Raw genomic sequence first — 26,317 nt, forward strand, 5'->3', positions numbered from 1 at the left:
TTAGACAATCGTTGCAATTTCTACCTTTTATTAGATCTCTGTTGATTCAAACAGCTTAGAGTCTACTTGGGTTGACTTTTTATGTCATTCCAAACATGTCCTTAACCGTTAGGTGTCATGATTTGGACACGGTCATGACAGGTCGTAAGGGGAACTCAAACCTCATTTCTATTTTTTGTCCAACTTTGTAGGTTTGTGGGATCTTTGGGGAGGTTCTCCTTCGCCCACCGAACATAACTCATACAAAATCTAAGGTTGTTCGGCTACATACGTCGTCGTGCGTGCATGTTCAATTGTATGCAACTCTAGCTGACTTGTCTCATCTCGAGACGTGGCGTCTTTTTTATACAAACATTATTAAATATTAATTTTATATGAAATATATGTAATGTTATTGAAGTGGATACAAAAGAATTAAGTGAATTTGATGCCTTTACTTGTGGAAATAGCATTGAAAATTGAAGGCTTTAATTGGAATCAAAACTCCCCTAAATTTAGAGTTCAATTCTTTTATAGAAAATTAATTTTTAATTTTTTAATTTTTTTTTTTTTTAAAAATTCATGTATTTCCAAGGTGGCAAATTGTACGGAACAAGCACCACGAGCCACATGCGCTATCAAAGCTAAGGCTAACCAAAGATCCCTTGGGTCCGAAGCAAACATAGGACAACTTTGACCATAAGCTAAGTTCTTTTCAAAATAATCTATACGGTCGCACGTGCAAGCGTTGATGGACTCGTATCCTAGCCCTTAAGTTTATGCTACTTTGAGTTATAGCGAAAATCGAACAAATGAGTTAATGAAAGTGTGAGATTCCACGTTGGTTGGAGAGGGAAACGAAGCATTCTTTACAAGGTTGTGGAGACCTATTTCTAACCGACGCATTTTAAAACTGTGAGACTGACCACGATATGTAACAGGGCAAAGCGGACAATACATGCTAACGATAGGCTTGGACTGTTACAAAAGTTATCAGAGTTAGACATAGGGCAGTGTGTCAGTGAGGATGCTAGGTCTCGAAGAGGGATAAATTGTGAGATCCCACCTCGGTTGGAGAGAGCAACGAGTGCTAGCGAGGACGCTAGAACCTGAAAGGGAGTTGAGTGTGAGATCCCACATCGGTTGGAGAAGGGAACGAAACGTTCTTTACAAGGTGTTTTAAAACCGTGAAACTGATGGTGATACGTAACGGGCCAAAGCGAACAATATTTGTTAAGGGTGGATTTGAGCTATTATAGAAAGGGAGAAGATGACGTTTGGAGATTCGACAAAAAATCGAGCTAATGTTGCATCGTGCGAGCGAGAAAAGTGCATAACAAATAGAGGAAGAAGGAATAAAAGAACGTGGAAAAGGGAAGAAGGTTACGTTTCACAATATTATGGAACGTGCATTCCACTTTTTCCCTAGCTTAACTAAATCCGTCGTCATATCTAGGATCAACCGACGAAACATACCTATGTTGTGCAAAAACGTCAATTTTATTAATGACTTGTTCATAACATGAATATGTCTCCGAACGCAACTAGCTTTGTTTGTATATCTAAGATCTATCGATAAATTTAATTATGTCGGGATTTCTCTCGTCAACTTTGTTAATTTCCTTTTTCACTATTTTAACTATAGGTTTCATTTAAATTCATAAAAATTAAAGTTCAATTTTGGAATAAATTAATTTGGCCATCTAATTTTCCTAATTAAATTAAAGTCTATATATATATATTTATTATATTTATTTATTTTATTATTATTTTATTTATTTATTATTAGGAGTAGGGAGAAGCGGGGTATTTTAGTCTTTTCATAGAAAAAGGGGAGAAGGTGTATATAAATGGTGAATTGCAGGGTATCGTCTTCCATTACAATCTCTGGTTTAATTCTTTTGTTTTTCTTTTTCTTTGTAAGATTTGTTTTTTCTGAGTGAATCGTGGCCGTTGATGACTGATATCTTGATTTGCCGACATTGTCTGATTATCTTCTATAATTTGATCGAGATTTCTCTGTCTGAGGCCTGATTTCGATTCTTGTTTTTACCTATCATGTTTCAAAATCCCATAATTTCGATTTCATTTTCAATTCATTTGTTAGCGTTATGCGCGTGTTCTTGATTTCTGTCTCGCTGATTTAGATTTCAGTACATTTTTTCTTTTTGTTGATTTAGCGGTGGTACGATTATCGAAAGAAAAAGAAATCATGGTCGCGTGATTTGGATTCGTACTCCTTACTATGATAATTCAATTTGCTATGAATTTGTTTTTTCTAATGCTCGGAAAAAAATTGGTCAAATCAAGTCAACCGAGGGGCAAAAATTTGACCAAGTCAACAAGGGGTAAATGTGTCATTTTGCCCCTCCCGTCATTATTGGGGTGTCCAAGGACTTCTAATTAGGGCAAATGTGTCATTTTGCCCATCTAATCATTATTGGGGTGCCAAGGACCTCCTATTAGGGCAAATGTGTCATTTTGCCCCTCCGGTCATTATTGGTGTGTCCAAGGACCTCCAATCAGGGCAAATGTGTCATTTTGCCTCTCTAAACATTATTGGGTGTACATGGACCCAATTATGGCAAATGACACATTTGCCCCTCCAGTCATTATTGGGTGTCCAAGGACCCTTAGTCAGGGCAAATGTGTCGTTTTGCTCCTCCATTCGTTATATGGGTCCAAGGAACCCAATTAGAATACCATAAGAGAAAAGAAAGTTAGGGAGAGAAAAGTGAGAGGAGATAGAGGGATCCTCTCGAACAATTTAATAGGGAGGTTGTTCTTCAACATCTGTGAAGAAACTCAACTGAAAAACGTGATTCGAGTCAGAATCCCGAGAGGTCACCCAAGAACGGTAAAACAAAAAACGAACCTCTTCTGACACTCAAATCTCATTCTATGTTGAGACTAAAATCAAGAAGAAAAAAAAAACCAAAACTTAGCTTGTAACACGATCTAAAGCTTTGATGAAGGGATCAATGAAATTTGAGCTCTTAATCGAAAGATATGAAAATGGAAAAAACCAAGAAATTGATCAGAAATCGTTTTGTGTTACAAATTGCAGGAGAGAGAATAAATTCCAGCAGCCACTAGTAGGCGGTGAAACGCAGCTTGGCAGGCGGAGGACACACGTCAAGCGTCGACTAGAGCAACGCAGCTCCAGCGAAATGGCGTCACGTGTCGCCTTCAAACCCAAACCAACCTGCAGTCCACACGAGCAAATTAACTCACTAACCGGAACCGGAGTGCCTAAACTGTGACTACAGAACCTCCGCCAACGCGTGGGTACTCGCGAGTAGCCACTTCTCCACAGGGGACTATAATGAGCTTACAAGGTACTCAGCACACCCCTAAGCTAGATAATCGGTCATTACAACTCGCCTTAAGGAACTCTTAGGTATCGAATGAAAGGATAGAAAGCCAGTGAAGTTCCATGGAACTAAGATTAAAACCAGATGTCCCCGAGCCAATTAGGAGCCGTGAGAACCTATTAAGCTTAGGATGTGGATGAAAGCCTACAGAGTGGAATATAATTTTTATACTCATCCTTGCTATGTTTTCCATGAGAATGATGAAAGCTTAGGATGCGATGAAAGCCTACAATTAAAAACTCTCGAGATCGACCCGATTGAGACCGTTTTAACAACCTTTGACTAAACCGAACCAAAAGCGGTGGAAGTGAATTGGGTTGGGTTGAGTGCGTATTGTTTTGGTGAGTCAAAAATTATGATAGAAAGTGCTTTTGGAACCCTTTAGGCTTTTTTTTTTTTTTTTTTTTTTTTTTTTTTTTTTTTTTTTTTTTTTTTTTTTTTTTTTTTTTTTTTTTTTTTTNCTTCTTCTTCTTCTTCTTCTTCAAATGTTTACCATAAATCTGCCACTGCCTTCCTTCCTCGGCTCTCCCCATTAATTACTCCACTCTTCACTCTCTTCTTAAGGTACGCTTCTAACTTTTTCTTTTTCTTCTCCTTTTTGATTTCGATTCTTCGTTCTTTCTGTTCTGGTTGAAATAAACAATTGTATTCTCTTTTTTCTGATCGGCGAAGGACTTATTGGACTGTTTCCCTCTGTTTGTTCACCATTGTTTCTCATTCATTGTTCAGTTCCTCTGGCATCACTTTAGTATTAGAAACCTTTATTCTTCAAATGGGTTCAGATGAGCAGAGAGAATTGGGATTCTGTGCTTGATATTTTTAAACAGGGGATTGCTATTCTATGTGTCCAGGCTTTATTCATATTGCCCTTTCATTACTATTCTCGTCTAACTCATAATGTATGATGACACTGAAACTAAAAAATTCGGGTTTCGTGTCAAATTTTGAGTTGATGATTAATAGTGCTAATTTAGGGCAAGGAATACTCTGTTGTATGAGGCCTGGACAAAGTAAAGTTATGAGAACTTATGCTCAAAGCGGACAATATCATACCATTCTGGAGAGTCATGTTTATCTAACAAATAGAACTAGCATCGTTATTAGTTATAACTCTATTAGCAGATTAGTTGGGTTGCAAAGCTTCAACCCAACCAAACTAAAAAAAAAAAAATAATCCAATTCAACCCAATTTTTATGACTTGGGTTGAATAGTCCAAATTGATCAGATTATTAAGTAGATTAATATTCTTAGTGGCATATTTACAGTATGTCTAAGTTTATCCCTTATTCAATAAAAGAGTATGTCTAAGTTTATCCCTTATTCAATAAAAGGGTATGAATTTGAGTCACTAAAAGGATGAGCTGCTGGGTCACAGAGAAAATAGAATCATTTCTTGCTCTTTACATGATAAACTTGTCTATATGTTCCTATTTACATATCTACTATTTACGTATCAGAATGTCCAAGAGTTTAGCTGCCAGTGATGAAAAGGAGAGGCAAAAGGAGAGGCAAACAAAGGCAATTTGGGATGATGTTACTGTTGATTCATTCATAAATGTCTGTATTACTGAGACTTTAAATGGGAATAGACCTCATGGCCATTTTACCAAAATTGGATGGAGGAATGTAGTTAAGAACTTCCATGCAAAGACAGGAAGAAACTACGGATACAAGCAGCTCAAAAACAAATGGACGACACTCAAAAAAGACAGGCAGGTCTGGAATGATTTGATTGGAACTGATAAACAATTAGGATGGGACACTCAGAGGCAAACCATTGATGCCACTAGTCAATGGTGGGATAGCAAATTGAAGGTAATAATCATCTTTGAATTCCTATGACAATTCTTAACTTTCAATCCAACGATGTGATATCATTTAACAGATTCTTCCTGAGGCAACTAAGTTTCGTGCAAAAGGACTGCAAAATGTGGAGCTCTTGAACATTCTCTTTAAAGATGTTGCAGCAGGCAATGGAGGAGGAGCATGGGTGCCAACCCCAACTCGGGTTGTTTTACATAAGTCTTCAAGTGATGACACAATAGGAGACACAAAGTTGAATGAGAATGAGTTTATTAACAATGTTCAAAGTAACACTAACACTAATGAAGTTAATACGAGTGCTGCAACTTATAGTCAAGGCAGTGAGAAAAGGAGGAAAAAAGTACAAGATTCAAAAGTTGGATCGTCTTCTTCGAGGTTGTTCGAGGCATTAGATCGTCTTTATGATGCCATAGAATACAGAAGAAGAGATTTACCAGGATGTAGTACACTTGAAGTAATGGAAACTTTAAGGGGGATGCCTGGAATTGTGGAAGGTGATGAGTTGTATATGAAGGCTGCTGATATCCTTATCAAAAGAGAAAATAGGGAGATGTTTGTTGCTTTAAGAAAGCCTGAGATTCAAATTACATGGCTTAAACAAAAAAGAGTTTGACATAAATGCACATTATACATACAAATATAGAGTAGTTTGGGTTTAACCCGATGTAATCAATAGAACTATGGGGTTGTAAATGCAAATCCATGGTTTATCAATGCTAGCTGCTCCTTTCTACCATGATTTTGCTTTTAAATGATTTTTTTGGAAATAAGAGAGAGAATCATTTGAATCCATTTGAACAATGCATTACCCGATGCAGAGATATATTGTTGACTCAATTAAGAACTTAGATTAAATAAAATTAAAGATTAGATCAAATCAGTGATTTCCTAGGGATAGTTCTTGGTTAATCTGTCAAGCCACTTAGGATTGGAAGCGAACACCAAAATGCATCGTCAATTTTTTTATTTAAAAACCCTTAAAAGTCATTCAAGATAGTAGAAGAACAAATAACTATATTTTACTCAAAGAAAACAATACTGTAGAAAAAAATGTAACAAAAAATCAGACCACACACTATGAAAGCAAACCACGTAATGATTGTGGCGAAAACACTAAAGCTTGAATACTATAATCCAGGTGCAGCGGTCAATCGCAACACAGATTTAAACTTGTGCATTCAACATTAGAAAACTAGGAAAAGAAAAAGAACAGAGAAGAAAACGGAGATGGATTGATAGACGAAAGTAGATTCAGAAGCTAACAGTAGCATCAACAGATAATGATTACATTATCTCAGATCAAGTGTTGGATTAATAGTAATTGCTTCATCCTCATCCACTAATTCGCGCAAACTACATTACGACAGAAATTGTACAAGAAATCACATGAAATGCATCACAGATAAATCTACAAAAGAAGAAGAAGAAGCGACAAAAAAACAGGAAGTCACGGCAAAGTAGATTCAGAAGCTAACAGTAGCATCAACCGATAATGAATACATTATCTCAGATCAAGTGTTGGATTATAGTAATTGCTTCATCCTCATCCACTAATTCGCCCAAACAACATTACGACAAAAATTTTACAAGAAATCACATGAAATGCGTCACAGATTAAATCGACGAAAGAAGAAGAAGAAACGAAAAAACAGGTACTCACGGCAATCCAAGACAGAATCGGGAAAACCAAATCAAAACATGCAAAATCAGAAGAAACTCACAAGAACAGAGAGCATCCTTGAAGAAGAATAAGGATGCAATAGATTAGACGGGAAGCTACATCAACGAAACTGTAACCATTGAAGAAAACAGAGAAATGGGAGGCAAAGGAAGTTTATGAAGTTTCACATTCGGCCGCTTCACTGATTTATGGAGCACAAGATTTTGCCCTAATTTTTGTTTTGGTCACGTGGTGGTCACGTGACCGACTCCCTGGATTTGGCAACTTACCATAATACCCTGCTTACGTTTTAAAATAAGATAAAAAAGAATTAACAATTAATTGCTTCTTACGACGTCGTATTAATGAAATTTTATTTTTCAATTAAAATTTAATTGGATATTTTTTCAATATTATAAAAACAAAACTATAAGATTTTTCATCCAAATTTTTGTGAAATGTACATTTCATAAAAAAGAAATCGAGGTTATGAAAGTAAATGGAGTTGAGTGGGCCTACTCTCGAAGGCCTCATTCATATCTCGATGAGTGTATCTACACGTTCAATAATTATAATTTAATTCTTATCGACATTTTGTAATGAATTTTTATTGAATATAGTCAATAAAAATAATTTTCACACAAGAAAATACTCGCATGCCTTTTTTTTTCACGAGTCGTGCTCAATATTGACATAGATAAAAAAATATCGGTTATTTTACTAGGGAGCCGAAAGTCATACCCATGAGCAATATTGTGACCAAACGTTAGGCTACCTACTTGCTCACCAAGGCAACCTACTAAACTTTCATGAGCCTATTCGAATAACTTTAGCCCGCTAAATCGTCCCATTTTCGGCTTCAACATGGATCAAATCACGAACCCTCAAAGTTAACGGAGTCTATTGTATCATTAAAGAGTCTATTGTATATCTAACGACGGAGCAACGGGATAGTATCCGAAAAGTCAAAGGAGGTAGACAATTGGTTGGGGTTGGAGTTGGAGGTTTAGCTGCTTGGGCTTTATAAACAAGGGGGAGGAAATGGAAGTTGGCGGAGTTAGGTAAGCTAAAAAGAGAGGAAATGAAAGCTTCGTTCAAGTATAAATTGGAAAGTGGGTGATTCTAATAGCGATGGCTATGGCTATGGCAAAGAACATTTGGGTGTATGTGTTGGTGATCATTGGAGGGCTTGCATTGAGCTGCAATGCCACAACGTACATTGTAGGAGACACTTCTGGTTGGGATATCAGCACCGATCTCGACGCTTGGTCTCAGGGCAAGAGGTTCTATGTGGGAGATGTTCTTGGTACGATCTTATCTGTGTTCATTTACATTCATTTTTGGCTATGCACGGTTGAGTTTACTGTACTTTCTCTATGTAATTTTTGTTGGATGATGAAAGTTCCACGTCGGCTAATTTAGAAAATGATCATGAGTTTATAATCAAAGAATACTCTTTCCATTGATATGAGACCTTTTGGGAAGTCCAAAGCAAAGTCATGAGAGCTTATGCTCAAAGTGGACAATATCATATCATTGTAGAGAGTCGTGTTTGTCTAATATAGTATCAGAGTCATGCCCAATAGAATCCTCAAATGTCGAACAAAGAACTCCAAAAGAGAAAGGAGTCGAGGCTCCTCGAAGGCATGGTAAAAAATGACTAAGACTACATAAGAAAAGAAGTCGAGACTCGATTGAGAGGAGGTGAATTTAGGGAATGATCATGGGTTTATAATCTGATATCATGTCCTAAACTTAGTCATGTCAATAAAATCCTCAAATGACGAACAAAAGACTCTAAAAGAAAAAGGAGTCAAGGCTCTTCGAAGGCATGGTAAAAAATGACTAAGACTCTAAAAGAAAACGAGTCGAGCCTCTATTAGAGAGAGGTGAATTCAGGAAATGATCATGAGTTTATAATCAAATAATATTATCTCCATTTGTATAAGGCGTTTCGGGATACCCAAAGCAAAGCCATGAGAGCTTGTGCTCAAAGTGAACAATATCATACCATTGCGAGAGTCGTGTTCGTCTAACCATCTTCTAATTCTCTCTATATATACAGTGTTCCAATACTCGTCGTCGCAAAGCTTAAATGAAGTGACGAGAGAGAATTACAATACCTGCAACACCACCAACGTTCTAAAAGCCTACACAAACGGAAACACTACCGTCACGCTGTCGCAGCCCGGCCAAAGATTCTTCGTTTCCGGCAACAGGTTGCTCTGTCTCGGCGGAATGAAGATGCAAGTCAACGTCGAGAACAACCAATCATTCTCCCCGGCCGCCGCTCCTCAGCCACCGCCGCAGTCTAACGGCCTCCCTCGGCCCTCCTCCAAAACCGACAACGATGGCGTTCCGAGCGGCTCGACTCGGCTTGTGATCGGAGGAAAAGAGGCACTTGGGATTGTCTTTGCGTGTTATGTCATCTCCTTGGCCTTTATATATAATATTTGAGTTTTTATTTGTTTTATATTATATTATTTATATTGGATAATATTTGTTAAATGTTATATTTTGATATTTTATTTAAGTTTTTGTTTATTTGGGCCGAACTTGGAAGCCCAATTAGATTGGGGGCATTGGGCTTCTTCAAGGACGAGCCCAGCCGAAAGCCTAGCGGCGGAAACAGAAACCCTAATTCCAGTACTCAGTTACCTCTTCCCCCCCTATTTAAACCCACGGAGCAGAATCAATCTTTTCTCATCGCTTCAGTCACCATTCTTTTGATTTCAGCGGCGGCCACAGTTTTCAGGCTTAGATTGTTCGATTTTGTTGCTTCTTAGCTCCGTTTGAAAATTCTGGATTCTCCATCTCTGTTTGAAATTGTTTGTGTTCTTGATAGATCGACTTGTTTATGGATGAATTTCATTGTTTTCTGATTATATGTACGAATGGTGGCTTTGATGATTTCCTAAAAGATCAAGCTCAACAGACCGGAATGCAGGTTTCTTTTCGAAACTTGCGTGTCGATTACTTTCGAAACTGAGCCATCTCCTCTGTTTTTTATGTTTTCATTCTCTCTGTTTGAAAGAAATGAGGCTGGTTTTGTTTGTTGTTGTGTTTCTTTTGGGAAAGGGAAGGTTACAATGAGGATAAAGAAGCTCCCTCTTCTGATATCCATTGAGGAGAATCTGCTGGCAGAATCGAACCTAATAATCTCCATTGCCTTCTGAGTATTCCATTCTCTTTTCCAACTTTTCAAAACTCTTCCAAATCGAGTTTTGTTTCTTTTGTTTGTCTGAATTGTTGATTTTCATTGTACTTTCAAGTCTTTAATGTTCATCAAGTGATGAAATGAGGAATAATCTTAGGACACCTTCCTACACAGTAAAGCCATGCTGTGGATGAGAACAAAATTTCCTTTCTGATGATGATACATATTTCCATCTGGGTTTTTTTATCTTTATAAAAAAAGCCTCAAGTCAGTCTTTTTAAAAGTGTTTTGACATTTTCTGATGAAATTGGAGTCGATTATATTTCCTAAATCGACAAAGAGGTGATAGGGAAGATCTCTGTCGGTCTACTGTAAAGGATTTTGGATTTTTGTTATCAGGCATGATGGAGTTCAGTAATCAATTGGAGGACCAAAGATGTTATTTAAAATAAATTGAACAACAAAATTAATATATCTTAGAACATGAAATAAGAGTATTAAAAACAATTTCAAATCAGTACTATGTTCTGAAGAACAAACTTTGATTTCCAAACATTATGTTCTGAAGAAGAAACTTTGATTTTAAAAATTGGAATATAATCAATAACCGTAAACCAGTTGTAGCTGAGATTTTCTATTTACGTACCTTAATTCTTCTAATACGCCTTTTATTGTGGAACCCTATTCCATGTTGATTACGAAGCAGCTTCCACCAATGCAATTTCTTTACACCCTTCTTCCCACATTTCATCTCCAATGGATCTTTCTTTTTCAGAGCTTTCGATCTCCGTACATGGCTTCGAAGCTCTTTAGCAAGCGCCTGAAACTTCCCAACTTGATTCGTGCGACACTCGCTTCTGATTGCTGTATTCTCTACTACCTTCTCATATCTATCTTCCGTACTAGTTAGTTTTTTGTTATTTGTTGGATGGAAGATTTTTCTTACCCGATTCCACATGAAGCTATGGCTGTTATGGTGGTGGTGGTGATAATGGTGGTGGTCGAAGATAATGCCTAGTTTGTTTTTGAGTCTCTTGAACCGTCCTATTGCTCTCTTGGACTCTTTTTTCCCATGGCTGTATCTGCTACTACTTGCCTCTGAACTATTTGCTGGCGGTTCATCTTGGTGGCTTGGGGAAGAAAAGTCATCAAGGGTTTCACTTTCACTGGTCTGTTGAGTTGTCCAACTTGAAGAAGACGCTGAATCTGTGAATTCTGATTCTTGCTGAGTGGCCAAATGGGTCTTGTTATGGGTTCTCTCCTTTCTTACTTCCCTGGAGGGATGGTCCAACAAAGTTGGCTTCATTACCATATGAGGACCATATGAATTTTGGCTCCTCTTTACACGACTTTGACTTGGTTTTTTTCTGGGCATGATTGTTGCCTTAGATCCTACTGAACCTCCAGATTTATCTATCAGAGTCATTGGGTTTACAAATTTGTGTTGTTTGGATAGGTGAGTTTCAACGGCAAGTGGTTTCCTGCCCTCTTCATTGCCTTGACTCAGAGGCAATCTGAATCCATGAACGAACTCAGAGCAATGGGGTGTCACTACCGCCTTAACATTCTGTCCACCAACAAGATGACCTTTTATCTGTCTGGCGCTTATAGTTGAGTGATCTGTCCTTGACTGAACTTTCTGGCGGTTTAATGTCTCATTCCCTTCAAGAACAGACCGCCCACAGTAACTGATATGGCTTCTTTTACTTTGACTTGTATATCGTTGCAGTGATAGAATGTGGTGTTCAATTCTTCTGAGTGCTGAACTGATGCCCTGTAATATTAAGTCAGTCGTAGCATTTGAAGCTGAACCTCTGGCCCTCTTTGGGATGTGTTTCATCCATTCTACAACTTTTTCGTCCAGTGGCTTAGACTGTTTATCATCTTTGTGTAGAAATTTGTAAAAAATGCCGGAGTCTGTTGCCATGTTCTGCACAAACTCAAAAGGGAATGCATGTTACTAGACAGCTTCATGAAATTAGAACTTGAACTATTTTTCTTGTTTTTGTTTTTCTAAGCAGAATGAAATATAAACCTTTGGGAGAAACTCAAGAACTTCAGCAGTAGCCTCATCGAGCAAATTCTTCAATAAAATCTGTGCCCTTTCATCCAGCTGCTTTGACAATAAAAGCCAAACTAAAACACTCAAATGTTCAAGTAGAAAACTCACTCAAACAGCCTTATCTCACAATCTCTATCATGCTAAATCCATATAGAAATCACAAGGTAGCCGAAATCTACTGATCTGCAAGTTCGGTAAGATAGTTTCATGCTTGATAAGATCAGACTATGAGTATAATGGTTGAACAAGTCTGGTTCTTACGATTGCATTTATGGAATCGGAATGAAGTTTCTTAAATTATATCGACAAAAAACACTTCTGAATTGAAATTTGAATGAAGCAGATTTTCGTCAAGTCGTTTAAAGTGAAAACAAGCTTAAAATGACGTAGAATTCGAAAAACTATAAATGAAACGAGAAGAAGAACGAGATGACTAATCCAGGGAGGCTTACAAGTTCTGAAGGTGCGTCTCGCAAACAACTGTTCAGGAGTAGGATGTATAATTCCCTCAGAGCTAGGAGATCAAGATATGACTCATCAACATCCATATTTGCCTGAGAAATTACAGGCCAACTACTCAAGCTTCAGAATAAACTCAACTCGGGTAGCAACTAACGAAAACAATGTGTATCAAACTGATGGTAGAAAAATTAGGGCAGGATGAATCTGAAGACAACATGAACATAATTTACAATTACAAATACTCTGTAGATTAATGATACTATTCCGATTCCGAAATCGAGTAGCAGAAAAGGCAAAGGACAATGAACGAATGGATAAGAAGAATATACTTACAAATTTTCTCTCGTTTCTGGCATTCGTAAAACTTCGATTCGTCCTTCAATTTTTCGGTTACTCGTTGAGGAGTTGAACAGATATATGTTGAAGCGCTTCTACCGCCGGTTGATTTTTTTATTTTATTTTTACTTTTTATTTTATTTTATTTTATATATAATTCAAACTTACCCCAAATTTAAAAATTCTAGTTATTCCGGCTTTTGATGATTATTGTTTTATTATTGTATTTTTAAAAAATGAAAAATCATGTAAGTGCAAACATGAAATGCCTACTAGTGGATTGTAACTAGTCGTCAATTCTTCAATTCTACGTGTTGTCTTTCTTGCTTGTTAGTTTGTAATATTACTTTCAACGTTCCTTTCAAAATCTCTTTACCCCGATTTATAAATCTTCTTCTGAAACCAAATCCAGAAGTTTGGGTATTCGTCGTTCGTCCAACGACAACCCGAGTTTAAATTGGTTGATTCACTCAATGTTGAGAATGAGTGTTGCATAATTGTTTATAACAAACTCACACATGAAAGCAGAGGTCAAGGCCCAGTTGCTTATTGAAAATTGAATCTAAGAAGAGAATCGATGGGTTCATACAAAAGGGGAAGGCCCAGTTGCTTATTGAAAATTGAATCTAAGAAGAGAATCGATGGGTTCATACAAAAGGGGTCGAGGCTGATAAGACAACCCTAATCCTCACGATCCAAGCTTTTGTTTTAACAAGCCTTGTTAACCCTAATCCTCACGATCCAAGCTTTTGTTTTAACAAGCCTTATTAACACCTCATTATACATAATTATTAACACCTCATTATACATAAGCGGATCAACCAAGAGATGCTAGAATTAGATAAACTCTTAATCTGAGATAGAAGCTAGATTTGGAATCTTGTTCTAAATTTGATTAAAGGGCTTAGATGGAATCTACACAAGAATTGTTTGAAACTTAGAAATGAACTCCGAATTCGAGATCTCAATTTCATTCATTCACTCATCTAATTTTTACATAACATGGGTATTTATAGTCTACCACCTTTGCAGCCAGGATATCCCCTTTAATCTCCGCACAATACTAAGTCAAATTGACCATTTGACCATTACCTATTTTGATCAGATCCCGGAGGAGGAGGCAATTATGCCAAGCTCAACTATCCTCCTCAACCTCGGCTAGATAGGTCGAGGCCAACGTGCACCATCCTTCTCAAGAACAGGTCAACCCTCAACCCAAAACACTATTAGTTGTCCTAATCCTCTTCTCTACACTTTCCGAGACCGAAACGAGCTAATCTAAAGAGACGTACGAACAAAAGCAATGGCTTCTAGAAGCAAATACATGGAGAAAAGTTGAAATAGATGAGGAGGGAAGATTATCAAACATGAAAGGGTCCCATTATGGGAAAGAAAATGGTCAAATTCATTCACTTTAGTACAAGGGAGGGCCCATTTAATTAAAGGCTTCTACGCAACTCGGCTCTCTCAAGTGGGCTGCTCCCAAATACAATGCCCTTCTAGAACAATACTTTTAACCGTTTTTTTTTTTTTAAAATAAATAATTCAAATATAATTTAGTAAACGTAAATAATTAAATATTAGATCTCTTGAAGCCGCCAACTTCTCAGCCGACCACGTGGAACCCACGTGGATATTATTGTCTTTTTGTAGCTCTATGCTAATTTTGTCAATGCTTCAAATTTTAATTATAATAAGCTTCAAACCTTCAGTTATTAGTTCATATATTATAAAATATAATCATTTTAATTCTTATTTACCTAATATTCATAACCAAAACTAATTTATAAATATATTATAAATTTTAAAAATTTAAAAATTTAATTAATTATTTTTAAAAATATGAGGACTAAAATAGATATTTTATAAATTTAGAGTTTAAAATCAAATAAACCCTAAAATTTATAAATCTATTTTCTTTAGTGTTAGTTTTTTTTAATCAATAGAAAATTAACATAAATTACCAAAAGATATTTTTTAAATAGTAATTATTTTTTTTTGTTTTTTTATAATTTTTTGGATATATATATATATATATATATATATATATATATAATATTATTAATCGTATCAGACTCGTCTACGTAACAAATTCTATGGTCTTCAAATGAATCAAAATTCAAACAATTAAAATATAAAAAATAGATTTTTTAGTTTTTTTTTTTTTTTTTTTTTTTTTTTTTTTTTTNATATAATAAAAATTAAAAAAAGTGAATTTTTATTTTCTTTTTTCAACAAAAAGTAAAAACATAATCCAACCCGTACGAAGCTCCCTGGAAATCCCAAATCATTCGTGGAGCCCACATGAAATTACCCTTTTACCCTCATCTCCCCCAAATTATGCCCCTTCCTCTCCCTTTCCCCGAACCTCCATGGAAACCTCCTTTCTCCTCCCCTTTATAAACTCCATTTCTTCACTCCCAAATTTCCACTCAAAATCTTCTTCTTCTTCAAATTTCATCCGCCATTAATGGCTTCCATGGACGACGCTTCCACTTTAGATCTCATCAGCCAACATCTCCTCAACGATTTCAACTCCATTGAAGCTTTCACTTCAAGTCTCAACTTCAACAACAATGGAGTAAAGCCTCAAATCTCCGCCGCCCCTTTAAAGGTTAGTCCCCGGCGGCCGTCGCTAAACGTGGCGATTCCGCCCAAGATTTACTCTGTTGAACCCAAATCCGATGTGGGTATGAGCCGGCATTACAGGGGAGTACGCCGGCGGCCGTGGGGGAAATTCGCGGCGGAGATTCGAGACCCCAATAAACGTGGAGCTCGTGTTTGGCTTGGGACTTATGATACCGCCATTGAAGCTGCGAAAGCTTATGACAGAGCTGCTTTCAAGATGAGGGGAAGTAAAGCGATTTTGAATTTTCCTCTTGAAGCTGGAAAAGAGGTGGAAGAGCCGCCGTTGAAGGCGGAGGTTGGCCGGAAAAGGAGGAGAGAAAATGAGGCTGTGGAATTAGGGAACAAGACGGTGAAGAAAGAAGAGTCGCCGGAAACAACAGAGAAAGAAATTCCGGCGAGCGTTTGTCCGTTGACGCCGTCATGTTGGGCGACGGTTTGGGATTGTGATATGAATGGGATTTTTAGCGTGCCGCCGTTATCGCCGTTAATGGGATATCCTCAATGCACAGTCATATAATTAAAAAAATAATAATAATTTAAAAAAAAAAACTTGTAAAACTTTGCGATGGTGAACATAAGCATTATCCAAGTTGACGAGAAAAATAAAAAATAAAAAATAATAAAATTTAAAAAAAATTAAAAAAAAATTAAAAAAAAAACAAAAAAGAAATTATTTCTTTATTCATTTATTGAATTGGGAAATTTTGAATTTTATTTAGTCGATGTGTTGTAAAGGTTGAATGCCTAATAAGAAAATTGGGCAATGGATTATCTTATAATAATATTATTATTTAAAAATAATATTAATTATATTCGAGTTAATACTTACTGTTTATACCAACAATAATATCGGCTTTCTCCGCTATTTATTCAGTAATTAAATAACCTAAAATTAATTAATTAATTAATTAATTGTTAATAAAATATTTTAATAAATTACCTAGAAAAATGCTCGGAAAAGAATTGACCAAAAGAACATCTTTAACACTCAGTTTTGTACTCAATGATTATGATTTATAATAATAGAGACAATTCCCGAGGTTTAACTAAATTAGAAAGTAAATTAAATATATATACGTGGAAGTCGGAATGGCTCGAGATTGAGCTCGTCTCAACTTTCGACTTTTTTTTAAACTATATATGAACTGACATCAACGAATATCAATGAGTATGAAATTATAGATCTACGAGTGTTCGTATAATTGAAACGTCGATATTTACATGATATTAGATTAGCTAAAACCGCTTATATCGATACCCATAGTTTCGAGTGGTTTAAATTTTGTGGGTACTAAGAGTCGCTTTCTTATGGTCTATTATCAACTTGACTTCTAAAACCAAAACCCTCACAAGTTGCATGACATAGACATTGTCCCCCCAAACAATAATATCCTTTTCATTTCTCTTATTTTTATTCCTCTTTTGTCCCTTTTGATTTTTTTTTTTTTATGGGATTATTTAAAATATCATTTTTGTACCTAAATTTTGTATATTAAATTGTTACGGTATCAATTTTAGTCGTTTACTTAAACGGGTAGTTTAGTCCTCAACTTTATATATTTTATCTAATAAGTCCCTAAACTTTCGATTTCTGTGATGTCCTGAGTTGGTTGGGGAAGAGAACAGAACACTGTTTATAAGGGTGTGGAAACCTTCCCCTACCATATGTGTTTTAAAGCCTTGAGGGAAACCTGAAAGGGAAAGTCCAAAGAGGTCAATATCTGTTAGCGGTGGATCTGGGTCGTTACAAATGGTATCAGAGCTAGACATTGGACGATGTGTCAGCAGCCTTCTCGTTGTTCTCTGAAGGGAGGTAGACACGAGGTGGTGTGCTAGTAAGAACGTTGGGCCCCAAAGGGGTGGATGTGGAGGGGGTCCCACGTCGATTGGAGAAAGGAATGAGTGTCAGCGAGGACACTGGACCCCGAAGAGGGGTGGATTTGGAGGGGGTCCCACATTGATTGGAGAAAGGAACGAGTGTCAGCGAGGACGCTGGACCCGAAGAGGGGTGGATTATGATGTCCCACATTGGTTGGGTAGGAGAACAAAACACCGTTTATAAGGGTGTGGAAACCTACTTGTTTTAAAGTCCGAAAGGGAAAGCCCAAAGAGGACAATATCATTTTTTTTTCTACTCGACATATTGGAAATCAAAATGTCATATTATAAGATGACCTTCGACGATAGATAATTGTTACGTGTCGTTCACGACAAGAGTGTCTAGTAAGATATAATTAAAAAAAAATGTTGTAAATATTCAAGGACCTTACTGAAAAACGACCCTTTAAATATAGAGATCAAAATTGTAATACAATAAATTCTATAGGGACTAGATTGACCTTTTCGGGAGACATAGGCCCCATAAAAAGTAAATACTACATCAAATCAAATCATATAATCCATGGTTATCATAAAAATATCGACGAGAACGTGAATTTCTGAAAAAACGTAAAATATTTAAATTAACATCATATTTATTTATAGGTGTTCGTATGGCTTAAGAACCTGACCAGCTTAGATTACTCAATCTAAACCATACAAGTTCAGTTGGGTTAGCTTTTTTTGGGGTTTGGGTCGGATTGAATTTTTAGAAAAACGAAAATTCGGGTAGGTTCGTGGGTTGAGATTTATTTTTATCGGGTCCACCCGACCAACCCGAAAATAGGGTTAAAACCCAACCCTAATTTTAAGATTATTATGGAAATTAAGAACATTTGACATTTGTAATCGATATTAGTGAAATAATTATATATATATATATAAAAAAAACCCGACAACCCATATGAGATCCCACATCAGTTGGAGAGGGGAACGAAACGTTTCTTATAAGGCTGTGGAAACCTCTCCTTAGCAGACGACAATACGTAATGAGTCAAGGCAAACGATATCTGCTATCAGTGGTTTTGAGTTTTGTATAACCGAACTTGAAAATAGAGGATTGAGTTGTGAAATCTATTCAATTTGCTCGAGTCACCAACCGAACAAACCCGAAATTTAAGATGGGTCTAAAAGATTTCTCGGATCTAACCCGTGTATACCGCTAATTTTGTTAATTAAGAAGGAGAAAGAAGTCAACTTGGTGATGGAGATGGTAAGAGGAAGAGATAAGGTTGAGGTTTGTTTTGGAGTGAAAGACGTGTGCGGTTGCTTCGTAAATGATATTAAATAAGAGCAACTTGGGATGGGAATGCTATTAATTCATGTGACCCCCCACGTTTGTTTGGGACAACCTTCCTTCCATTTTTTTATTTTTTATTTTTTTTATCGGGATCACGTGATCCTATATGTATAGCGATATAGCGAGAAAAATAGAGAGTTATGTCCGAGAGTCTCGGGTCAAGTAAGGCGAAAATGATTTCAAAGGCGTAGTCGTAAGAAAAATCTGTGCTCGGCTCGATCATATTAGTATAATTATAAGAAAAATAACGGATAATTTTCATTTTTCTCCCATTTTTCTTATAATTATACTAATTTAATCAAGCGGGAAGGGCGGGGATTTGGTAGGGGTGCTGACACGGAATATAGTCTGCCTCCCGACTCCGTTTTGTTAATGGGAACAAAAGAAAAATCTATGCTCGACTCAATCAGATTAGTATAATTATAAGAAAAATAACGGATAATTTTCATTTTTCTCCCATTTTTCTTGTAATTATACTAATTTAATTGAGCGGGGAGGGTGGATATTTGGTAGGGGTGCTGACATGGAATATAGTTTTTGTCTCCCGACTCGGTTTAGTTAATGGGAACGAATCTCTCTCTACTTTTTCACTCATTCCCATCACGAACACGAGTAAAACGTATAACTTACTCGATAGTCATGAACACGAGTAAAACGTATATAGAGGTTCTATCACGTTGCGTCATTTTCGGTCATAAATTTATATAAAATCCATTTTAAAGAATTTTAGCTTAGATCGAGATGAGAATAGATTTTTAAAAATATTAGCTCGAGATCGAGACGAGGATAAAGAATATAATTCTACCGAAGAGAAATCTCTCTGTACTCTTTCCCGTGTTAATTCCGTCCACTATAAATACTACCCTATCTCATCCCCAAATTTGAAGCTCACAAAAATGGAACTACTTCAAGACTCCGATTCCTTCTTCAATCTCCTAGAATTCGAATTCCACTCACCACCGCCGGCGTTGTTCTCGCTCCCGCCGATCAAATTCGAATTCGAAGATTTCGAGTACATGAAACCGTCGGAAGAGGAAGAGTCTCCGATTCAAGATTCGAGAAGTCACCAGGAACGACAATCGACGCGGTCGAGCTCGCCCGAGGCGGGCTTACGTTCCGATGGCGGGAGGCGTTACAGAGGGGTACGGCGGCGGCCGTGGGGGAAGTTCGCGGCGGAGATCCGAGATCCGAGTAGGAAAGGGAGTAGAGTTTGGTTGGGGACTTTCGATTCGGATGTGGATGCGGCTAGGGCTTATGATTCCGCTGCATTTAAATTAAGAGGAAGAAAGGCTAAGTTGAATTTTCCCTTGGATGCCGGAAATTCCGACCCGCCGCCGAGTAATGGGCGGAAGAAGAGACGAGAGACGACGGTAAATTGAAGGAGATGAAAACAAATACCCTCAAATCCAAGAATTTCCTTTAATCTTAAATCTTTTAAGAATGCTTTTTTAGAAATAATCTTTACATTTGGATAATAAAAAAAATTGTATATTAAATTATAATTTTGGTTTAATTTGATTCTAAAATTGCTCAATTTAGTCTTCAAACATAAATCAATTTAATCTTTTTTATAGAAAAATAAATTATTATAAAATTGAAATCACATAAACTAAACTTGTTACACCATAAAATTTAATTTTAGTCACAATTTTAAATTATTTTTTATTGTCGATAATTTTAAAAACGATTTCAAATGCAAGTTAGCATAATCTAGAGAGCTTAGTCCTACGGGTTTTTCAATCTCGCAACTTTAGTAGTTAGACGCTCGTACACTTTAGTCATTAGTAAAAGTCAAATTCTCACTCAATCTATTTCTTTAAAATTGAAAAAGAGAAGCAAGCAAAATCAAATTTTTTCAAGTATATCGTGCAAGAGATCGAAAGCTGCAAAAAAGAGTAGAGTTGTGAAATCAATATGGTGAAGTATTGGAAGTGTTCATCGGGTCGAGAGGAAAACAAAATAAAAAAGAAATAAGTATACATTAATTACTTCGTTATATCGAGTTTCCATCCCTTTTTCTATATAAATTTTGCGATATATGACAGGTAGATCAATTCAAACATTAAAAAAAAAAAAAAAAANAAAAAAAAAAAAAAAAAAAAAAAAAAAAAAAAAAAAAAAAAAAAAAAAAAAAAAAAAGTAGAGATAGACGTCTACAAATACAACATTGCTTTTGATACCCCACCTGATCTTCTCTTAATACTACAAAGCCTAAGCTAAAATGGTGTCTCAGTTACAACAAATGAGAGGTTCATCTTCATACTAATTACACCTTCCAAATTCTGATATAGGTACCATTTCAGAAGGAAACACCGTTACTCATCTGAACTATAATCACTGGATTCTGGTAGAACAGGCACAGCAGCACAACAGAACGACTCTTTGTCCTTCAGAAGAAGACAGCTACCATCCGAATTCCATTTCAGGTCGGTTATGGCGAACTCCGATAGAGGGATATTGACACAGTAAGCGCCTGCGGGAGTCCACATGTACAGATGTGGGCTACCGGTACAGAGAGTAAGACGTGTGCATGTTGGGTCCCAAGCTGCTGCTCGGATTGGATCTTTCTGCACCAAGATGGCTGCCAGTTCTAGATGGTGAATGTCCCAAATCCAAAGTGCAGTTGGCATGCTATCATTGCGTGTACAGATGTATTGGCTATCCTTGCTCCATAGCATGAGACCTGTAATATAAACTATCATCAAAACCATATTTGGGAGACGGCTGATAGAGAGGGATGTTCAAAATCCCACTTCTAGAGGAATGTTAATGTAATAGCCCAAGCGTTAATGTAATAGCCCAAGCCCACCGCTAGCAGATATTGTCATCTTTGAGCTTTCCCTTTCGGGCATTCTCTCAAGGTTTTTAAAATGCGTTTGCTAGGGAGAGGTTTCTACATAATTTAACAATATGGCACACACACTAATGCATATTTATGCTTCATATATATTAAACTGTACGCGATAGCTAACACTTTTACATACGCCTTTTCTTTTCACTAAATGGAGCAGGAACTAGAAAGATTTGGTTTTGAATGGAACATGGATTTAGGACTACTAAGCGGTTCATGATAGTCACCTGACTTCGATAGGTTTATCTTTAGTAGTATTTCTGCAACTGAATGTTTATATTTCACTATATACTTCACGGACCAAGTATACAACAAAAACACGATACTACCTGAGGTTTTACTCTTGTACATATTTCACACAACCTCATACAGCCCAGAAACACATTATAACTATTGAAAAGGCAGAAAATGAAGCAGCATGTGTTCTCTTTTGGTAGGGACAGAGGGCTTACCAATGCCTTGCTTGGGGTTTGGTTTGTCTACAAGGGGTTTCTGGAATGGCAAAGTAACGGGCATTTCTGTAACTTCATATCTCACCCTGAAGTGTCCTTCGGTAGAATCTTCTTGAGAATAAGAAAAACGTAAAGATAAAGCCATTAGCAATGAAGTAGGTCGAATGTTCAAAGATTGAATAGTATAAAATCAAAGACGAGAGACTGTAATTGATGGGCTAATTTCATACATCATGCTTTGATTTCAAAAACTTGTGAAATGTGATAGACTGACAATTTAGAAGTCAATTGTTCTGATGAGTCAATGGCCAAGATTATAACATTTCTTGGTTTTTTATGGCAAAGTACGCCATTCAGAAAAAAAAGATAGCTATATTATGAAGGTGAGAGAGGCATAAAAACAGTTGAAAAACTGATGGTCTTATATTTTGAATGTTCTTTCTTATCTGACAAGGAAAAGATAAAGATCTCACGCTAAAATCACCGAAACATTACAAGAACGTATTCAAGAAAAATTAAGAAAGACCTGAGCAAAAACCATCTAAAAATAGTCTATGAATTGCAAGTAAACTAATGAGATTTACAATGTTTAAATATTTTGAAACTAATAATTTATAGGCAATAAAATAATGTAGGGACACTTGAGAAAAGAACCACATGTACCAGAATTCCCTTGGATAAATTCATCACTGAGACATAATTCTGACATATTAAGCTGCAACGGTTCATCCACTTCCTAAACATGAAGGAGAAAACATCAGCTTTCGTTTTTACGCGAAAATGATCATAGAACAGAAACTGGAAAAACAAAATAACACTACCTTAAAAATAGCAGTGCAAGTAGGACCACGAACAGTAGATACATGAATGAACTCAGCAAAAGTCTTCCATGTCAGACGATTTAAAACTCTCAACATCTGATCATAACTACCAACAGCTAAAAACTGGCCACAAGGTGACCATGAAACACTTTTTACGCCAAGTCCACTTTCATATGCTTGATACTTAAATAGGCACCTTCCATCCGGAGAGTAAATGAGAACCTGTGCAAACCGAACCAAGCTTCACATTTTATTGTCTTCATTTAATTCAGTATTAAAGAGAATCAGCAATGTGCTCCCAACAAGCCAAATAAATAGAAGATAAAGTATTTCTGGAAGTGGCACATAGACATCTTATTGCCGTGTATTGTCTTGAAAAGGCTTCTCACGGAAGAAGGGAAATCTAGTCTCTAGCCTTCAAAATTGTGGTTTTACTCCATACTAATCTCAAGCAAACTAAAAGGCTAGAATACTTTTTCGTTTTTTTTTTTAAAGTTGAACAAGTGGAGGGTTTAAGCCTCCTACCTTTATTTAGGTAAAGCTTTTGATTAGTTGAGCAATGTTCATGTCAACAAAAGATAAAGAAAAAAAACTTAAATTAGAGAAAATGCAAGATGATATGCCTGAGTACCAAGAAAGATCGATTTTTAGAAGCAAGATATTGATGAGGAAAACGATTATCTTCGGTATCGGAAAAGAACTTAATTGTATGATTAGAGAGTCACATACATATAGGTGTACAGAAAAACCCTAATCTAAAGGAGTGTATAATTACAATAAATGACAACTATATATAATAACATATATTATAACAACGATAAGTTTAGGAGTGAAAAGAAAATGGTAGTGGAGTTAAGCAACATTAGCATTGTACAAAGAACACCAATGTTACGTAGATTTACTCCAATTGGAAAGAAATAGAAAAAAAATCAAAATTACAAAAAAAAAAAAAAGGAGACAGCACATCAAGAGGATCTTAACGAAGTAATCTTCGCCTGAATAATATCGAAGTACGGCTCATTCTAGAAAACCTAAGGATGCAAGATGTATGCATATGTTTGACAAGATGTATGCATATGTTTGACAAGATGTATGCACCAAGAGTTTACAGTAAATATTTAAACTAAAACAGGAAGATATCACCTTATACTCAAGAGGCGAATCCCAGACCACAATAGAACTATCATCTGGCGACCATTCAATATCTGCCAGATCCAGAGTATCAACAGCAAAAACGCCCATTATCTCCCATGTATGACAAGAAATGAGATTGACGTAATCCTTGCAATCTTTTCGGGTGCAAACTGCTGCAAATTTTCCATCTTGGGTAAATGAAACTCCCTTGGAAGTATGCTTTGGCCACTGCACATGTACACATGCTGTATTTACCAAGGACCAGACTGTCAACCGTAGTTGAAAATCTGATGTGGTCAATATGTGACGACTGTCTGGGCTCCACCTGGCATATGCAATGCCCGCTGGACCATCATCTATCTTGCACGTCCATTCCGGTTGTGTCAATGACCATGCCTGTATCATTGGTCTTTTATATAGACCACAAAGAATGTATTCAGAATCGAGGGCCCATTCGATGTAGCTTATCTTGTCCAGACACGAAAACAAGTGCACAACCTGCATTGCATCGTTTAAGTTACATTATCATCTTCATATGCAAAACTAAGCCTAACAACGCCAAGTTACTGCTCAAGTTTCCATTGAATAGAACATAAAGCAATTACAAAGTTCGTTTGTGTCACTTTTATCTGTCAAAGTAAGAAAATCAAAGCAAATAACATCAAGTTTTACATGTATCATTGAAAATCTATTATCTACTGTCACTATTAAGATGGCCATACTCTTAAACCTTCCTTTTCCTATTCATATTTACGTTTCTATGGTGGTTTTAGCCAAAATTTTACAACTCTTATGAGCACATGAAAATTTAGAAGCAGCACAAGAGTATTCATATCCTGCATTTTGAGACAAGGAAAGCACTTACAGCTAGAAAGAGAGATTATCCTGTATGTCAATGCGACTCGATTAGAATACTTTTCAGTACCAAAAAATCATAATGAGCTCATACATTCTCATAGTTTTGCATTTTCCTTTACCAATCCCGCCTTATAAGCCCCAAAGATGGCTACATACTTCCTGATCTCCAACAAATTTATTTAGCAAGGAAATCGTAAGCTACTCTGGTTAATGGTTTTGCCTAAAAAGGGGAAGAGAACAATAAGATGTTTTATTGATCTACGCTTCTAGGTGGATTTATCCAAAATCAAACTCGTAAGAAAAACACCCAAATCAGCTCACTTCAGTTCAATTTATATCCTACTTGGTTAAACACTTCGACCAATGGACATTTCAGCAATGCTGCTTAATTAAGATACCAAGAAACTCTGTATCTCAAATACCCTAATGTTGAGATCATAATTCAAGTGGAAATTTCCAAATAATTGAATGAATCGAGAGAGAGAGAGAGAGAGAGAGAGAGAAACCTTGAAGGAGAGAGTATCGCGAACAACGAGACGATAATCGACGGCCACAGCGATGAAACGGGAGTTGGGAGAGAAACAGCAGGGTCCAGTCTGCTTATAAGAGTCAGTGAACTCCATAGCTTCAGGAGGCAAGGACAAAACTCCAGAAAGAACGGCGAAATGGTGTTGAACGGGCGAGTTTGCGAGTCTCTATCTTCTTCTTCGTCTTCTTCTTCTTCTACTAATCCTCTCCCTCTCCTCTCTCTCTCATCAATGGCAGAAACGAAATGGTGGAGGGAAATGAAATTCCAAATTCTGTGCCCAAGAACAAGAACAGGGCGACTTGAATTCCATTATAAACCCCTTCATCTCTGTCTCCGATCTTCGATCGTGATTTGGGTAATCGCTTTTCGCTTCCCTCCAAACTTTTTTCCTTTTTTCTAAATCAATTAAAATATATTTCAGTTTTAAGTTTAATAGTTTTGGATAAAAATAATTAATAATTTATTTCAAAAATATTTTTAACTTTATAAAATTATGAATATTTTTTCTATTATTTAAAAAATTTATTAATATATTTAATTTTCTTTAAAAAAAATACCCTAGTTCAAAAATATACTTATAATATAACTAATTTTTTTAAAAAATTCTTATCCTTTTATTTTGTTATATCAATTTGACATTTTAATTAAAAAAATAAATAAATAAACTAGGCTATATAGAAACTTTAAAATATTTTCAATCATACTCTTTAATTTTTGAAAAATAACTTTAATTTTTTTAAAATAATTTTAATAATTTTAGATCAACATGGTTTCGAAAATACATTTAAACATTCAAAAATGTTTGTTTCACATCTATAGTGATCATGCTCATACGTGTAAAAACTACAATACTTAAACCCCGATAGTTGTAACTATCTAAAAGATAGTGTAACGACGCGTTTTAAAGCCTTGAGGGAAGCTCGAATGGGAGAGCCCAAAGAGGACAGTATCTGCTAGCGATGGATCTGTGTCGTTATAAAATGGTATCAAAGCTAGACACCAGATGATGTG

The 26,317-nt window shown here is 36.3% G+C and overlaps 6 protein-coding genes, 1 long non-coding RNA gene and 4 other non-coding genes across 14 annotated transcripts; 6 read left to right on the forward strand and 5 right to left on the reverse strand.

Moving 5' to 3' along the window:
* The first annotated feature begins 3,816 nt into the window (after nucleotides 1-3,816).
* On the forward strand, nucleotides 3,817-5,914 carry LOC111808102 (L10-interacting MYB domain-containing protein-like). The gene is made up of 3 exons (XM_023693909.1): nucleotides 3,817-3,917; nucleotides 4,812-5,169; nucleotides 5,240-5,914. Exons 2-3 carry the CDS (start codon nucleotides 4,813-4,815, stop codon nucleotides 5,789-5,791), a joined length of 909 nt encoding a protein of 302 aa, XP_023549677.1. The 5' UTR covers nucleotides 3,817-3,917; nucleotide 4,812; the 3' UTR covers nucleotides 5,792-5,914.
* Nucleotides 5,915-6,172: 258 nt separating this feature from the next.
* On the reverse strand, nucleotides 6,173-7,027 carry LOC111808103. Its single transcript, XR_002817025.1, has 2 exons — nucleotides 6,900-7,027; nucleotides 6,173-6,531 (listed from the first exon to the last, which is right to left on the reverse strand). It is a non-coding gene; the product is annotated as an uncharacterized LOC111808103 (long non-coding RNA).
* LOC111809484 lies at nucleotides 6,424-6,517 on the reverse strand. The gene has a single exon (XR_002817253.1). It is a non-coding gene; the product is annotated as a small nucleolar RNA snoR31 (small nucleolar RNA).
* On the reverse strand, nucleotides 6,636-6,728 carry LOC111809483. Its single transcript, XR_002817252.1, has one exon. It is a non-coding gene; the product is annotated as a small nucleolar RNA snoR31 (small nucleolar RNA).
* Nucleotides 7,028-7,959: 932 nt separating the features above from the next.
* Nucleotides 7,960-10,215, forward strand: LOC111807982 (stellacyanin-like). The gene is made up of 2 exons (XM_023693731.1): nucleotides 7,960-8,144; nucleotides 8,904-10,215. The coding sequence occupies exons 1-2, from the start codon at nucleotides 7,970-7,972 to the stop codon at nucleotides 9,293-9,295; spliced, it is 567 nt and encodes a 188-aa protein (XP_023549499.1). The 5' UTR covers nucleotides 7,960-7,969; the 3' UTR covers nucleotides 9,296-10,215.
* Nucleotides 9,735-9,833, forward strand: LOC111809482. Its single transcript, XR_002817251.1, has one exon. It is a non-coding gene; the product is annotated as a small nucleolar RNA Z107/R87 (small nucleolar RNA).
* Nucleotides 9,740-12,907, reverse strand: LOC111807981 (protein KOKOPELLI-like). Of its 3 annotated transcripts, none has more exons than XM_023693728.1 (4): nucleotides 12,853-12,889; nucleotides 12,510-12,630; nucleotides 12,031-12,108; nucleotides 9,740-11,925 (listed from the first exon to the last, which is right to left on the reverse strand). In XM_023693728.1, the coding sequence occupies exons 1-4, from the start codon at nucleotides 12,873-12,875 to the stop codon at nucleotides 10,630-10,632; spliced, it is 1,518 nt and encodes a 505-aa protein (XP_023549496.1). In that variant the 5' UTR covers nucleotides 12,876-12,889; the 3' UTR covers nucleotides 9,740-10,629. The 3 variants fall into 3 exon arrangements, with proteins under 3 accessions (XP_023549496.1, XP_023549497.1, XP_023549498.1); XM_023693729.1 differs by having other exon boundaries at nucleotides 9,741-11,925; nucleotides 12,510-12,611; nucleotides 12,853-12,907; XM_023693730.1 differs by lacking the exon at nucleotides 12,853-12,889 and having other exon boundaries at nucleotides 9,743-11,925; nucleotides 12,031-12,240; nucleotides 12,510-12,594.
* On the forward strand, nucleotides 10,120-10,216 carry LOC111809481. Its single transcript, XR_002817250.1, has one exon. It is a non-coding gene; the product is annotated as a small nucleolar RNA snoR31/Z110/Z27 (small nucleolar RNA).
* Nucleotides 12,908-15,253: 2,346 nt separating the features above from the next.
* LOC111808215 (ethylene-responsive transcription factor ERF105-like) lies at nucleotides 15,254-16,041 on the forward strand. Its single transcript, XM_023694060.1, has one exon. It carries the CDS (start codon nucleotides 15,326-15,328, stop codon nucleotides 15,998-16,000), a length of 675 nt encoding a protein of 224 aa, XP_023549828.1. The 5' UTR covers nucleotides 15,254-15,325; the 3' UTR covers nucleotides 16,001-16,041.
* Nucleotides 16,042-19,415: 3,374 nt separating this feature from the next.
* On the forward strand, nucleotides 19,416-20,163 carry LOC111808954 (ethylene-responsive transcription factor ERF106-like). Its single transcript, XM_023695207.1, has one exon. The coding sequence runs from the start codon at nucleotides 19,558-19,560 to the stop codon at nucleotides 20,038-20,040; it is 483 nt and encodes a 160-aa protein (XP_023550975.1). The 5' UTR covers nucleotides 19,416-19,557; the 3' UTR covers nucleotides 20,041-20,163.
* A 650-nt stretch (nucleotides 20,164-20,813) lies between these two features.
* Nucleotides 20,814-25,689, reverse strand: LOC111808007 (WD repeat-containing protein WRAP73). 2 transcript variants are annotated; one of them, XM_023693761.1, is made up of 6 exons: nucleotides 25,284-25,689; nucleotides 23,929-24,417; nucleotides 22,786-23,007; nucleotides 22,628-22,700; nucleotides 21,965-22,072; nucleotides 20,814-21,344 (listed from the first exon to the last, which is right to left on the reverse strand). In XM_023693761.1, exons 1-6 carry the CDS (start codon nucleotides 25,398-25,400, stop codon nucleotides 20,977-20,979), a joined length of 1,377 nt encoding a protein of 458 aa, XP_023549529.1. In that variant the 5' UTR covers nucleotides 25,401-25,689; the 3' UTR covers nucleotides 20,814-20,976. The 2 variants fall into 2 exon arrangements, with proteins under 2 accessions (XP_023549529.1, XP_023549528.1); XM_023693760.1 differs by having other exon boundaries at nucleotides 21,965-22,075.
* Nucleotides 25,690-26,317: the final 628 nt, after the last annotated feature.

The sequence above is a fragment of the Cucurbita pepo genome, chromosome LG13 (assembly GCF_002806865.2).
Source record: "Cucurbita pepo subsp. pepo cultivar mu-cu-16 chromosome LG13, ASM280686v2, whole genome shotgun sequence".
Taxonomy (NCBI): domain Eukaryota; kingdom Viridiplantae; phylum Streptophyta; class Magnoliopsida; order Cucurbitales; family Cucurbitaceae; genus Cucurbita; species Cucurbita pepo.